General features: G+C 33.7%; 1 protein-coding gene and 2 non-coding genes across 3 annotated transcripts; 1 reads left to right on the top strand and 2 right to left on the bottom strand.

Annotated features, from left to right (window-relative positions):
- Positions 1-3178: 3178 nt before the first annotated feature.
- Positions 3179-3282, bottom strand: LOC144999427 (U6 spliceosomal RNA). Its single transcript, XR_013660896.1, has one exon. It is a non-coding gene; the product is annotated as a U6 spliceosomal RNA (small nuclear RNA).
- A 1349-nt stretch (positions 3283-4631) lies between these two features.
- Positions 4632-4702, top strand: TRNAG-GCC (transfer RNA glycine (anticodon GCC)). Its single transcript has one exon. It is a non-coding gene; the product is annotated as a tRNA-Gly (tRNA).
- Positions 4703-4978: 276 nt separating this feature from the next.
- Positions 4979-6857, bottom strand: BS14A (BET1P/SFT1P-like protein 14A). The gene is made up of 6 exons (XM_078997105.1): positions 6753-6857; positions 6537-6598; positions 5656-5806; positions 5497-5553; positions 5355-5414; positions 4979-5284 (listed from the first exon to the last, which is right to left on the bottom strand). Exons 2-6 carry the CDS (start codon positions 6548-6550, stop codon positions 5195-5197), a joined length of 372 nt encoding a protein of 123 aa, XP_078853231.1. The 5' UTR covers positions 6551-6598; positions 6753-6857; the 3' UTR covers positions 4979-5194.
- Positions 6858-17175: the final 10318 nt, after the last annotated feature.

Genomic DNA, 17175 nt, shown 5'->3' with positions numbered 1-17175 from the left:
TGAGAACTCTTGATCTAGGCTTTCTTGTCTACTCATTGTTTGGTTCTGGCTCTAGAGTAGGATAATTTGTTCAGGTGGCTATCTCACCACTGGTGACTTATGGTTACACATTTCATGGAGGTTAGCTGGTAGAGCGAGAGTGTGGTGTGTGAGGACTAGTAGGTAGTAGTGAGTTGTATGATTGTTGTTTTCATGTATTATGTGCCTACTTGATCCTTGATTGTTTATATGTCGACATATAGCAGTAGTGGGTTGAGGCGGTTCTGCTTTGTATTGTAGGCCAAGATACCCGATGCGGTCCGACTGTAAGTCGTAGGCATGGAGGCTCGGTAAGAGCGGTTGGGTTAAGGCGGTAGGCCAATAAACCCTAGGTATTCTAGCTCGATGGGTGATTAGACACATTACATGTTAGCATTCCAGTCTGAGGACTGATTGGGCCTAGGCATTCCAACTAGGAGGTTGTAGGCTGTTATGCATGCTTGTATGTTTATCGTATGGGGTATTTTGGGAAATTTGCTAAGATTTATGCTTACCCAGTTGTTTATTGTTCCAGGTATCATTGGTGACTATGGAAAGACAAATGAGGGACTGTACACACTCATCAACAGTAGTAAGGATTCCGCATTTAATATAATACACTTATTTTCAAATAATGTAATTGGGAATAAATGATTTTCTTAGAATGAATCCATAATTGGGAAGTTTTGCCTTAATAATAATGAAATTTTTTTGTTGTGAAAATGGGACTTTACAAAATCCATGGATGATTAGTTGTTTGAAGATTATTATGAGATTTTGGTGATTTTTATGAAAGTGTTTTTCATTTGAACCTCCTTTATTTGTATGTATTTATTCATGAGTTTAGATGTATATATAGTGATTGGTTGGCTAATTTTTTGATTAAGTATTGAATCTTCAAATTAGCAGCAACAAGTGGTTCTTGTGTTAGTTTTTACTTCACACAATCATTATAAAAATAAAAAAATAATAATAAAATAAAAACCTTTTTCCAACATGGTAGTGAAAGCTTATTGACTTCTCTTGAATTTGGTGACTTTTTAATTCTTAATGTTAATGAACTTTTAGTAATTATATGTTTAATGGAAATTGTGACTTTAACTAAGAAAATATATTATGAGCTCCTCTAGTTTTTTTACTAACCAAGAAAAATCTAAACAATCTCAAGCTTCTTGGATCACTATAGTCAAATTAAATTAAACCATAAGTCTAGCACCATAATTTTTAATGATAATTAACTAAGTGTACATGTGCTAAAAGCCAAAGTCAACTATTTCTCTCTTATTGATTTATATCAAACTTTTATTCTTGTTGAATTGTAATTTTCAAGTCTTAGTATAATTTTAGTTTATTTAAACAACCAAAAGATTAAAACCCATATTTTTACTTTTATTTTCGTTTCACAAGTATTTGTACAAAAAGATTTTCATAGAGTTACAGATTGAATATCTCCGTGGATTCGATCTCCTTGCCATTATACACTATTTTGTGTGCAATTTCTAAGGTTGTTTATTTTGTTGGCCTCGACAACCACCATGTCACCTATGCATGGATAAGAAAACAATTTATGGTGGATAACCTATTGACCCATGTTCAAATCCTAGCACCACTCAGCCCTTGTGGCCATGGAGGTTCGCCTGCAATGACTCCAGGGCATGAAGCAAAGCTTTATGTTTGCAGCGGGGGATTAGTCGGTGCGCGAAAGCTGGCCCGGAAACCCTCGTTAGGGAAGATCCCTTTCCAAAAAAAAAAACAATTTATTAATGAAATTTTGGAAACCTCCAATTGAAGTCTAGTCCAAAATCAATAATGAAGATTGATTTAGATATTATGCCTGATTCCACTGCCTTATTTCAAAGATATATGTTTATTTGAAGGGAGTAAATGATAGGTAGATTGAAGGATATAGAAAAGTAATTGGTGTAGATGGTTGTTTTTAATGGAAATTGTAGAGGTGAGCTATTATGATCAGTTTGAAGGGACTATAACAATTAAATGCAACATCTTGCATGATTTAATATAAGACTTCAACTATGGACAAGATAAACATAAAAAACACACAACATTTATAAGTAAACAAATTCTCATATAAGACTTCAACTATGGACAAAATAAACATAAAAGCACACAACATTTATAAGTAAACAAATTCCTACTAAGTTGGCCCAATTGGTTTATAAAGCTCAAAGACTCATGATCATTCTTTATCGTGTATATTTAAATGGGATAATGACTTAGGAGGGTAATAAGGTTTCCAGCTTGTTCGTATTAGGTCACTAAGGTTTTTTTTGTGCGTATTAGACCAATATGGTTGTTATTACTGTTTAGAAATAGTCATTTTACCGGTTTTAACCGGTAAAATGACTATTTCTAAACGGTAATAACAACCATATTGGTTTAATACGCACAAAAAAAACCTTAGTGACCTAATACGGACAAACTGGAAACCTTATTACCCTCCTAAGTCATTAACCCTAATTATTTAGAAAACATGTTTACTAATCAATGTGACTGATTTGTTTGACTGAAAATAGTTGCTTCCATTTAAACTTATCTCACAACCCTTCCAGAACTTCTAAGTCCAGAAACTCATATGATTGATGATCTTCATTACATAAATATGCAATATTCATCAATAACTTCTTTTTTGTCATTTAAATGTTTACATGAACACATCTATATGTACAAAAACAAAATCTCACTTTGATACCTCCCATCAATGTCTACATTACATTTGATAACGAATGGAAATGTAAAACCAACATGGACTTGTAGAGGATGTCTATTATCATTTATTTTATAAAAAGCAAAACCACAACATGAACTAAGAAACTGAAATTGCAAAATGAATAAAAAAAATCAACACATAAACAAATACATACATACTATATGCAACACAAAAACGGAAGTTTATAAAGCATGAAACTTAATGACAGGAAAAGTAAAAAAACTTAAAGGAGACTTTATAGAAAGAAAGATTACCCTTACTTGCCACAAATGGTTGAAGACATCAACAAGAAGATCAATCTGACCATAGAATCCACATGTTGTCTGATCATGACTTCAGTAGATGAACTACTGAAGCGTAAGAATTACAATGGAACTCTATTAGCATTTGAAAAGGGGATTAGGGTTCCAGAGAAGACGGCGAAGGGTTAAAAAGAATTTGGACCATTTCTCGATTTCTGTGTGTCATCCTTGCGCAGGGGCCAATGCTAATCTTCTCTGTATCGTTCCAATTTTATCGGATGTCCCCAAAGGGACGACTATAGATGAAGAGCTTTGCCATATACATGAATAGCAGGTTATATGGGACGATGCGAGTTCTAAACGAAGTAGTTTACTGTTGATGATCATATATTCTCAATGTCTTTAAAATTAGGGTTAATGACTTAGGAGGGTAATAAGGTTTCCAGTTTGTCCGTATTAGGTCACTAAAGTTTTTTTTTGTGCGTATTAGACAAATATGGTTGTTATTACCGTTTAGAAATAGTCCTTTTTACCCGTTAAAACAGGTAAAATGACTATTTTTAAACGGTAATAACAACTATATTGGTTTAATACGTACAAAAAAAACCTTAGTGACCTAATACGGACAAACTGAAAACCTTATTACCCTCCTAAGTCATTATCCCTATTTAAATATTCGGTTCAAAGGAACTTGCTATGTCTTATGCTTCTTCTTTTTAAATTCTTTATCCACTCATTTCTAGAAATTACATTTCTTTTTTAATTCTTCAAATGGAAATCAAAATAACATGCATAAATTAAAATTAGATGATGAAAGCATTTAACTTTAAAATTAAAATCTACCTACCAAAGAGTCGGTGCAAACCCTATACCTTATGGCATGATTTTCCTTGGTCCAAGATGTCTAAATTCCAAAATGGTAGCCATAATACGAAGGGTTTGTATCATGGCTTATTGCGTGGAGAGATACGATTTGGTGTTAAAGATATAATCGTTTTGTCACTGTGAATTCAATAATTTCCGCTTCCCTTTAGTCATAAAAAATTATTAAATTTTATAATTAATTAAAATATCAAACATGATTATAAAATTTTATTATAGTGTTATTCTTTAATAAAACAATTAAGGATGTATGCATTTTATTTTATTTTTTATACTAGAATAAATCTCATTCGTTTGAGCCAACTCTATCTGAATCCTATCATATGTAATACACTAACAATCTGCATAGTTCACAACTAGCCAATGAGGACTTGACATGGACAACTCATTGGGTTCTTCTTTGACTCATTGGATTCTCCTTTGAGTGCTTTAATCACATGTACGCATATCATCATCATCGCACCCTCGTAGTTGAAAATATACATATTAATTTAACTACAATTAAGGTGACCGATTTTTTTTTTACACATAATATTTGTATCTCAATCTTGACAAAAGTCTGAATTCAAAAAGTTACATTTTGATTATACTTTAAATAACTTTATATCTATCCATATGATTTAATCTTACTCATTTTATTCATCACTTTGATATAGAAAACCCAAATTAACCATTTAAAAATAAATAATTTGGAAATAATCACCAACTATTTTGCTCTAGTACTAAGTTATAACTTCTAACATTCAATGATTTGAACAAAAGCACCAGTGGTCTAGTGGTAGAATAGTACCCTGCCACGGTACAGACCCGGGTTCGATTCCCGGCTGGTGCAATTACACTATTTTTTGGTCTATCAACTACGTTTACTTATTTTTTCTATTTATACCTTTTTTTTTTATGAAATAAACTTACTAATTTTTTCTATCTATCAACTAGATTTACTGATTTTTTCTATTTATACTTTTTTTTACGAAATAAACTTACTAATTTTTTCTATCTATCAACTAGATTTACTGATTTTTTCTATTTATACCTTTATTTTATGAAATAAACTTACTAATTTTTTCTATTGAGACATTTTTTTATGAAATAAACATGAAAAGCACGATGGAAAAAATAAACAATAGAAGCCAACAGATTACATATACAAAGTACAAACAGTCAAAAGTCGATATACTTTATCCTCAAACTTCAAACCCACAGCACAGCACAGCACATCACAGCACACAAATAAATCTCTATTTCTTTACACAAACAACCACTTGCAAATTCCAACATTCCAACATTCATTTTGGTTCTCATCTGATTCTGAATCCCAAATTATTTATCTAGTCAGATAATATATCACCAAAAAACCCACCACAAATGAAGCCACAAGTGTAAACATCCTTCTGCTTGATTTTGTTTCAAATACCTGAAAACATCAATCACTGTGTATTATTTATCAATATTAACAAATATTTGCTACTTTTAATACAACATACCGTTTTGAATTTATCCATTGTACCAGAGAGTAGACCTCTTGAAGAATCCATATCATTCCCCTAATCATTAAAAAATAATAATTAAATTTATAAAAAACTTATCAAGAGAGATAAAAGATTTTTTTGTAAAATTTTAACATACCATTCTATCCAACATGCGGTTATGACCTTCTACTTCTTCATGGATATCACCTGTCAACTGTTGAGATGATTGATGACATTATTAAAATCTTGTATTTTTTTATATCAATTTGTAAAACTTGTTTCCTTTATTAAGATTATTATATGTTTTGATGCTTACCCTTTTCAGCATAAGAACCCTATCTTGCAGCCCATCCATTGCTCTATCATTCTCCTGTTCATCAATTTCATGGGAGGAGTAAGAAGATGAGGCTCTAATTCCACCATCTTCAATTTCATCAAACAGAGCAGCTCTGTTTCCACGCACATCTCTGCATTGAAAAGGATAGTATTCATGCTTAAACTTTAAACTTTGAATAAATCAATCATGTTGCAGTTGTTCTTGTGATATCATAGAAAATGATGCAGCATAATTTGTTTTCTAAATGTTTGCAAACTGTAATAACATATTAAGACACATTTTGTTTGAATCTTCAATCTAGTTATGGAAGCTAAGGCAGGTTGATTGATGAATTTATTTTGGGAAACTAAGATTTAATCAGTTTGTGAATGGATAGGTAACAAGTTGTAAGAAAAACATATGATTATCTATCTATCCCTAAAATTTATCAACTTAGTATCATCATCTTATTATGATTTTGGTTATAGGCAATAATCGCTTTCAAAATAGTCGTCCAAACAAACAACACCTAAACTAATTCCAAAAAACAAAAAAGGAAGCAGAATATTAGCAAGTTCATAAGAATCGAGTAAAATATTTACTTGAATATTATAATCTCTATACCGATAATGTAAGCAAAGATGTGATATTTCCTTCATGCGAGAAACAAGAACCTGAATCGAATCTAAGATACGCTTGATTCTCAATTTCCATGAGAATCGAGTAAAATCATGTTTACTTAATATACACTTAGATTACTAGATCTAAAAATAAATCCTAGCAGTTCCGAAGCGATAACCTACTGATCTAATCAGCAAACCATGCGAACATATGAAATTCAACATTAAATCAAGGTGCAGAAAATAAAACAGAAGAAAAACCTTCGCGTATTCATAGCTGACGATACCAAAATCAGTGGAGGCAACCGTCGATGTTTATGATTCTGTGGAAAATCACAGAATTCAATTGTCTTCGTTAGGGTTTAATAAATCGCCGCTAAAATGAAACTCAAAATTACAATCATCAATTGAATAACAAAAGGGGAAACACGCATCTGCGGCAAATGAATCAAAATGGAGGAGTGATCGGTTGCTTACCTGTTGGGGAAACTTGAAGAACCACCGTACACCGTTATGAAAACAGATATATAAAAATAATGGGCAGCGAAATTTGCACTTTTTCTCTAAAAGAGTCGAATCTGTATTTATTTTTATTTTTTAATTAGATGTTGTTTGTTTTGAAAAAGATAAAATATGTTATCTCTACCTGGACCAAAAGTCTTTTCATTCTTATTTTTTTAGTCATAGTAAAAAAATTGTTTGCTAAAATCATTAGACAAAATTGCATGTTTGGTCTAGTGGTATGTCAAAAATTGGATGTTTTGTCCAAAAAGTTTTGGAGTTGCACCGGTAGTCCAAAATGTTCAATTTGTTGTGGAACTGATCCAAAGGCTTGACAGTCGTTTGTGCCCTCCGTTTGTGTGAGGGTATTTCTGTCAGTTCACACCCCTTCTTTTAATATCTTATTAAATTAAACCTTATCCTCCTAATTAACTGATACCTACCGCCAACTCCCCGATGCAGTTTGTTAATTGACTCTCCTATCACTTTTGTCTTCGTTCATTACCCAAAAGCCCTAATCTCAAAGTGAAGTTTTTTTTTTTGTGATCGTTGTCATTTCAGTGTATGAACATATCAATGTGGAGTGTAAGGCTCTTGGACAAACCGTTCAACGCAAAGGTGGCTTATGGTACGGATTTTGTAATTTCTCTGTACATTACATCTTTTATATGTGAAATCATGCTTCTGAACTTATTTTTGTTGTTTGTTTGAAGATGGCCACCCAACATTATTTACCATCAAGTTATACCATGGAGGTGAGTTCACCAAGTTTCCTGATGTTCAGTACATTGACGGAAGTGTGAACTATGTCGACATGGTGGATATAGACGAGTTTTCAATTCATGAGTTGGATGTTATCATGAAAGGGTTCAGGTACGGTGTTCCTCCTGTTATTTACTATCACATCTTTGTGCCTGGTGGAGACTTCCACTTTGGTCTTAAACCCTTAGGCAATGATGATGATTTACAAACTTTTGCCCAATATGTGTGTGATCACAAAATCATGAGGGTATATATTGAACATGGTGAGACAAAGTTACTTACCTACTCTATGAATCCTAAACTTGTTAGGAATGTAACTATTGTACAAATGGATGAAATAGATGAAAATGATGATAATGAAAACCCCACAACTGAGGTACATAATGCAAGTGTAAAAACAGTGGACATAACGCAAGAACTTGTAAGTGGCAAGGAGGAAATTGATGTGTCGACTTGTTGGATTAACACTGTGTAATGTGTTGTTACTTTTGGGAACCATTGTAATGTTATTTTGGGTGTCTGTTTTATGTTGTTTGATAATCTGGACAACTTTACCTTTCGTTTAGAATGATGTTTTTGGTCATGTAACGAGAATTTAGTACGTGCAAACAATGGTTATTTACTTTTGATGCTATTTTGGTTATGTTAAGCATTAACAGTTTATCCCATCACTGCTATGTCTAGTTGAACCTAAATATTTAGATGTTTGCAACAAATAACTCATTACCCACTAACCAAAACACTACATTCACTTGCATGTCCAAAAGCATACATTCACAAACATTGCAATCTTCCCACGTCTACCACAAAATATACCCCTAATACATGGACGAATTACTTCATTAGAAAAAAGACAAACACAAAAAAAACCCAGCTACATATCAGGTACAACTTTAGTTTTGATTTTTCTTCCTTTATTTTTCCAATATCATACTTGAACATTTATAAGAAGAAATTGAGTGATCGGTGAAAAATCTTCATAACCAACCACATGAATACTAACTTCTTTAGGGCATCCCCAAAAATGTCGCCCAAATTAGTCCAAGTCGTTCGCACTAGTGCCATTTGACCACAGAAACACCTCGCCATTGTTGATTTTGAGTGTAGGAGAGACGATTTCGATTTTACCAGGAGGAGATATCGATTTAGGGAAAAAGGGGACCACACGTTGGATCTATTAATAAGGGAAGTAGACGTTAGGGAGGTTAATTTAATAAGATATTAAAAGAAGGGGTGTGAATTGATAGAAATACCCTTTACACAAACGGAAGGCACAAACGATTGTTAAGCCTTGAACTAATTCCACAACAAATCAAACATTTTGGACCACCGATGCAACCCCAAAACTTTTTGGACCGAACATCCAGTTTTTGATATAACACAGGGACCAAACTTGCAATTTTATCAAATCATTATAAAAAACAAGCGATGTTGGTGGTGGAGGTTGGTGGTGGCAGTGGAGATCGTCGAGGCGGTGACTGTGGCGGTGGAAGTGGTGGCAGTTATAAGGTTGGAAAAAGAAAACCACATTAGAATTAGAAATTAGAAAACATCTTTTAAATTTAGAAACTACTTATTATTATTATTATTATTATTATTATTATTATTATTATTATTATTATTATTATTATTATTATTATTATTATTATTATATATATATATATATATATATATATATATATATATATACACACACTAATTTACAAGTGCCACATGAATAGTTCTTGGTTGTGATTGGTAGGATTTTTTTTTCTTTCCTATTTTGTTTTTTGTTATTTATCTACCTCTTATTTCGATTATGTTTTAAAGCTTTAGTCCTTGACCGACAATGTTTTGAGTCGGTTGATCCTTCACCATCTCTCCCACCCAATCAGATGTTGCATCGCCATGGACATCGGTAGTTATCTTCTCCACCGGTTTGTTCTCCAATAACATGCCTACACAAGTACCCTCCCAATTAATTCTATTTACATCATTACTTTAATTCTTACGACCTTCCCCATTCTTCCTTCCAGCGCTCCATCTCTTTCTTCCTTCCATAGAAAATCTCTGCTTCGATCCATTTCAACCCAATCTCTCGAAGGAGATCTGTAATCCTTTTCCAGATTCTTCTCCGTGCTTCCCACCGCTTATCTTAGCTTTCTACAGCAACAGGTAATTCTAATTGATTTTCTATTTTTTTTTTCGTTCGATTCCAATTTTTAAACCCTAATGCTCATACGTTTTCAACCGTTGGCTGACGTTTTCACCGACGATCGTTCAATTGCAACTTCATCTTCTAGAGACTCCACCTATCCATCCTTTTCTATATGTAACGACCAAAATTTTCAACAATTTTAAACTTTTCAAAACATCCCAATTTCTTTAAGTTTTTACAAAAAGGTTTTCAATACAATTTACTATCAGAGATTCCCAGAACCATAACATAAAACATAAACACGAGGAGTGGTACGATCATGTCTTTGCCTTGCCACGGTCTCCTGAAAAACCTAAAAAACATTAAACCACAACTGTAAGCCCGAAAGCTTAGTGAGATACCCCCAAAATACCAACCACATATACCATACACACATAACATGTTATATCACAACAATCACAGAACAACCATGCATATTGGGTCTACTGTGTGACTGGTCCGCCGTATCGGGCCTTCAGTCCGCCTGGTCCAACCCCCCGAGCCTAGTCATGTCCCTTGAGTCTACAGTGTGGTTGGTCCGCCCGCACCGGGCCTTCAACCCACCTGGTCCACTCTCTGAGTCTACAGTATGACTGGTCCGCCCGCATCGGGCCTTCAGTCGGCCTGGTCCACTCTCCGAGCCTCGGCACGTCTGGTCCGCCCTCGTAGGGCCTACAGCCTATCCGGACCGCTCGTTGGGCCTTCGAAATAACCAGTCCGCCCTGGGTATGTTGGCTTACAGCACAAAGCAGGTCCCGCCTCAACCCAACCCTAGTCAAACATCCATGTGCACATAAACATACAATCATATAACAATTCACATTCAATCAAACCGATCTAGCAGATCACGTAGCACGACATACTCTAAGTAGGATACATACCTAATCGGTCACTAGCATATCATCACCCTATATACCAAGATACCGACCTTAACCAGGTCTCTAACATATACCATCCTAACTACCAGGATGCAAACATAGTAAAACAACAACATAACAACAATACTCGGATTACAATCCGATAAAGGGTCGGCCTTGGTGCCTAAGACCCTGTTGATATAGTGAGGATAACTCACATTGCAACTGCTGACTGAAAAGATAAGATCACATTGCTCCAACCTCCGACACGAACTCCACCCCTGATAAAGCCGAAAGACTAAACCCAATAAATACCACAAAATACCAAAATGCCCTTAGAAGTAAACTGGTCAACTCTTGATCAAAGTCAAAGTCAAAGTCAACCTTCTAGCTGACTCTACTCACCGAGTCAGCCCGCTGACTTGCCGAGTCCCCCAACACTGAAAAGACCCATCTCAACTCACTGACTCATCCCATGACTCACCAATTCTTAGCTTAACCAGGAAAGGCTAAGACCTCAATACCAGACTCGTCGAGTCCAAAAAAAACTCGCCAAGTCCAAGGCTATCTTCAACCAACTCGCCGAGTTGTTCTTCCAACTCGTCGAGTTCCAGCCCACCTTCAAGCAACTCGCCGAGTACACCCTTGTGACTTGCCGAGTACCACTAGCTCTTAACCCATACTAAAGCCTTCCATGCCATGCAGTCGATCCAAAACGTAGATCTACCCTTCTACAACCCATCCATCACGCAAAGTGGCAAACTTTACGTGAATCCAAAGAGATCTAGGCATTTTACACTCTAAGGCTAGGGTTTGGGACAAGATGGCTTCACCAAACACTCAAGAACAGGGACTTTAATGCACTCTAGACCTTCTCCATTCCAAATCTGATGTAGCAACCTCAGATCTAACCTTCAATCTCAAAATACCACAACCTAAACTTTCCACTCATTCCAAGATGATGAATCTAGATGAATAACAACCCAAGAACGAAGTAATACCTCAAAGGAAGCCCCAACATGAGAGAAATCTGATTCTTAGCAAAGCCCCTTGCTCCAAGCCTCCTATCTCTCCAAGATCTCCTCCAAAATCTGTTCTCCAAGGTTCAAATGTCCTAAAATCACTCACAAACACACCTTAGGGTTTTCTGGACTTCAAGAGAGGGTAAAGAGGCTGGGGAGAGGGTATAATGTCCTTTATATAAGGCTCATCCCCCAAAATTAGGGTTTTCTTTGCTCAGCGCCTACTCGCCGAGTCCAGCCTCCGACTCGCTGAGTTGGCCACTTAACACGCAACCTGAGTCGCGACCCTACTCGCCGAGTCCACCCATGGACTCGCCGAGTTGCCCTTTCATATTTCCACTTTGAACCCTAAACTTGCACTCCTGAACTCGGGATGTTACACTATAACTGTATTACCTATGATGCTCACGGGTTGAAGATATCAGAAGTTGGGGATACAGTAAGGCAATGGACGTATGGAAGTGATAGGTGAAGTGAGGGTTATGCACTACCAACCGACCGATGGTGAACCCTTTTTCTCTTTCTCAAATTTCCTTCAAGTGTCTCTTGGCTGTGTTGGAGCTGATTTGTGTTCGTTGGCTGGGTTGGAGCTGGTTTTATTACATGATGCTTACACAAGAACCAAGAGATACTCCCACGTTTGATACTTTTTAATCACAATTCAGCTTCAAAGTTCACTAATTTATGTTTCAAAGTTCATTAGCACTACAAAAATTCAACTTCTTCAAGTTCATTAATGGATGATGTGTTACATTTGGGAGTTGGGCTAGGACCCCTTGTTTCTAAACTATCAGATATCATCATACACATATTAAAGAAATCCTTTCAATTTCACTCTGAGCTCATTCAAATACAAGAAACTATCACGCTAATGAGGCCTATGATTGAAAACCTCGAGAATCAAAAATTGAATAGGAGATTTGCAAGAAACTATAATGAAAGGGGATTCAAGTCGTTCGTCTTGTGGGGTTCCATTGTTGAATGATTCCATGATAGGATTCAAATATCAAGTTAGAAAGTTGAATGTCCAGCTATTAGATGACAGAGGAGTTTCCATCTTCATCTCAGCTGTTAGATGACAACCCAGATCACCATATGTCATCATCTATTGAGGAAGGGAAGCCCAATCATATTTTCTATGTTTTTTGTTTTATATGTTATCGTCAAATCGAGCTTATATTTTTATTGCATAAAGCTATTAAAAGAAGTTGAAGTGATGAAGGGATCTCATATGAAGCAAATCATAGAGATCAATATGCTAGAACAAGAACTGGTACATAAAAATTATCAAAAAAAAAATCAAATATTTTATTTGTTGTATTTCTATAACTATATGTGATTTAGATACTCAGGACTTTATAAGAATATATGTTTTTTTAATTGAAGAATGTTCGTAATGATTAAATATTTTTATATTAGACTACTACCAATTTTTCGGTATGGAAGTGATAGGTGAAGTGAGGGTTATGCACTACCAACCGACCGATGGTGAACCCTTTTTCTCTTTCTCAAATTTCCTTCAAGTGTCTCTTGGCTGTGTTGGAGCTGATTTGTGTTCGTTGGCTGGGTTGGAGCTGGTTTTATTACATGATGCTTACACAAGAACCAAGAGATACTCCCACCTTTGATACTTTTTAATCACAATTCAGCTTCAAAGTTCACTAATTTATGTTTCAAAGTTCATTAGCACTACAAAAATTCAACTTCTTCAAGTTCATTAATGGATGATGTGTTACATTTGGGAGTTGGGCTAGGACCCCTTGTTTCTAAACTATCAGATATCATCATACACATATTAAAGAAATCCTTTCAATTTCACTCTGAGCTCATTCAAATACAAGAAACTATCACGCTAATGAGGCCTATGATTGAAAACCTCGAGAATCAAAAATTGAATAGGAGATTTGCAAGAAACTATAATGAAAGGGGATTCAAGTCGTTCGTCTTGTGGGGTTCCATTGTTGAATGATTCCATGATAGGATTCAAATATCAAGTTAGAAAGTTGAATGTCCAGCTGTTAGATGACAGAGGAGTTTCCATCTTCATCTCAGCTGTTAGATGACAGCCCAGATCACCATATGTCATCATCTATTGAGGAAGGGAAGCCCAATCATATTTTCTATGTTTTTTGTTTTATATGTTATCGTCAAATCGAGCTTATATTTTTATTGCATAAAGCTATTAAAAGAAGTTGAAGTGATGAAGGGATCTCATATGAAGCAAATCATAGAGATCAATATGCTAGAACAAGAACTGGTACATAAAAATTATCAAAAAAAAAAATCAAATATTTTATTTGTTGTATTTCTATAACTATATGTGATTTAGATACTCAGGACTTTATAAGAATATATGTTTTTTTAATTGAAGAATGTTCGTAATGATTAAATATTTTTATATTAAACTACTACCAATTTTCCGGTATACTTTTCACACAAGACATGGCTTAAAATAGCATTCTACTTTTAATCTTTGGCATGCTACTTTCATTTATTTTATGAGGAAAAAAATAAATGATTGCTCATTGGAATTCCAAAAAAATGAAATAACATGTACATTTGTTACATTCAAATAATCATGATTAAGTTTTTAGGATACTAGGATTGCATTTATTAATTTTAATTATTTTTAGTTATATATTTGGTTGTACTGTATTACTATTGGTTCAGAAGTGGAACACGAAGCAAGGCTTTCACGGGTGAGTAATGGTGAGTTAGAGAACGATACCAAAAAAATGAGTTGAGGCAACTCATCAGATCCGCATTCTTCTAAATTCTTATATATATATATATATATATATATATATATATATATATATATATATATATATATATATATATATATATTGCTTTTATAGTAAATTACAAAAAATAATACCAAAATATTGTTCTTCTTTGCAAATTGGCAGCTTATTTTGATATAGCTTGGATAGAGACAATTCATTTTATTGTATATCAATATTTTGTAATTTTTTGTATTTTTCTTATATAAATATGATTTTAATAGTTTTTTCAACTTCTTGATGGAAACAAACCAAATCGTGGTTCCAATTTCAATGTAAGCTTATGTTTCTTTCTTTATCTATAATTAAGTAGATAAAATGTATTGTTTTGTTTCTAATTGATGGTCATTAGAGCTATTCGTTGACATATTTTACACATTCATAAACCATATTTGTTACAACTATATGTTCATGTTCTTTATTCTTTACATATCCTTGCATTTAAACAAAAAGCTTTATGTGTGAACTTCAAATTTATGATTTTATATATGAGTAGGTGATGGCCCTCCAAATTTCTAAAATTCAAATTTCCTTTATGAGATGAATGTCGATCTCGGTCCGTTTATGAAAAATTACTTTTGGGTCATTATTTTATCTGATTCACCTTCTTTAATTTTTGTTGTAGAAGACTTCTTGGGACTGTCCATTTTTCGCTTAGATCATCGGCTTCTTATGCTTTGAGAATAAGAACCTATTTCCTGACCTTCATTTTGAAACATATTTTGGGATAAAGAATGGTCATCAGGTATTTTGCTTTATTTTTTAAATTAAAGTAAAAAAGGTATTTTAATCTTATTTTACAACTTTGATTTGTCCTACATACTCCCATCTAGAAAGTTACGGGTGAAAGATTGGAAAAGATGATCACTGATTTGGACAAACATATGTTCTTAACTGATTTGCGCATGGGAGGCGTTTGATGAAATGTCGTATATGATTTCTATATTATTTGTGGTATATCTAAAAAATTCTATCAAAATATGTTTGGTTTGGTGTCCCATTACCCAAAAAATCTCATTTTTAGCAACATAAAAATCACTTGCTTCCTACTGTTGTGGTGAATAGGATTTATTTTTTATAATAAAAAATTAAAAATAGTGTGATGATTAGTAATGATAATGATAATTTCTGAAAAAATGTATAAGTGAAGGCAAAATGGTCATTTGCTTAAAATCTGCAGATGAGTTGTCAACTGTTATGCATCAACTTCTGCCACATATGATAGATAAGGGTAATATCGGAAATTCAACAAATAAAAGGGCTTTAGGGGCAGTGTAGATATTTACATATTATTTAGTTTGTTATGTTAGGTAGTATAAAAAGGTAGTGGGAATTGGGGTGAGGTAGTCAATCTTTGTGTAAAATCTGGAAAATTTTCCTTGGGGAGAGTAGCTATCTCGAATCAGCTAACCTATCTTTTGTTTTTAAATCATTTGAGTATTGTTTTCATATGAACCATAGTGGTTGACCCTACTCGATTGGTAATAACATATTGTCTTCTTCAAAAGTTCATACTAGAAGGGTATGGAATATGATAACTTTGTTGTACGATTTGAGATATGTGCTAGAAAGAGAAGGACATCATACCTGGGTATGGAAGATAATAACTTTGATGTTGACATAGAATTCAACATGGCTCCAAACAAAGAGTCCAAGGGTAATTTTGGAAATACCAATGTTGTTCTTGTTTTGTCCATTCCTTTGACGTATCCAACCCCGCAAAGTCGGGATTCTTCTCTAGTTGTCTTGTAAATAAAAAGGTTAAAAATACATTTTTTTTGTTTTATGGAAAAACAAACACTTTTTTAAAATATATTTCCTCTCACAAACATAAACGATTAAAAAGACATTTTGCCAAAAAAAAAAAAAACAAACATTATATTACTTTACAACATATAATTTAATTTAATAGGGATATACATCGTCACTGATTTTTGCATGTTAAATATAGTATGGTCCATACATTTATTTAGTTATATTTTATAGCATTAGATTTATTATTAGTGTTTCAAGATTCCCATTTGTTATAATGACATGTTAAATACAATATGTTTCATATATTTATTTAGGTGTTGTTTATTAAAAAATACATCTTCTAAGCACTTGTTGTTGCGCCGCGCAGCACACGCACAACACTTGACCCTTCGTAGTTATTTGTTTTTCAGAAGACTTCTAACTTAAAACATTTTCACACCTTCCTTTAACTTATTATAGCAGTCTGCAGATGTTATAAAACAAACAACTTTTTATTATATGTTGCAGTCGTTTGATCCCTCTCTTCTGCTACAGAGGGTTGTAGAGGTGGTCCGCAGATTTCAAACATTTTCCTTTCGAAAAAACAAACAACTTAGTCATTATATATATATATACCTGTTTATTGTTAAATTTATTATCGGTGTTTGAAAATTACCATTTTGATCATGAACAGATAGTCTAGCCGATTATAAATGATTCTTTTAAGGGGTTAATAACTTTATAGGATAACAAAATATGTTTTTGTACATGTTTGCTCACTAACCTCGTTTTTTCTACACAATTTACTATTAAAGTCATATTTTTTTAAGAAAAAAACATTATTTTATTTTAAACTTTATTTTTATAATTTACAACTATGTTGGAAGATTTTCAGCTGGATCTCTATATCGTACTCGAAGTATTGGCTCCAGAACCACTAACTTTGTAATTCATGATATATTTATTGATATATTTATTTATCCATCATTTATAGTAATGTTTTATGTTGTTGTAGTTGGATTGTATTGAACATGTGTAACTAAACATGTATATTATTTTATTTTC

This window comes from Lactuca saligna, chromosome 5 (genome assembly GCF_052625555.1).
Source record: "Lactuca saligna cultivar CGN05327 chromosome 5, ASM5262555v1, whole genome shotgun sequence".
NCBI lineage: Eukaryota > Viridiplantae > Streptophyta > Magnoliopsida > Asterales > Asteraceae > Lactuca > Lactuca saligna.
The sequence above is the reverse complement of the archived record's forward strand: the minus strand, read 5'-3'. Positions and strand labels throughout refer to the sequence as shown.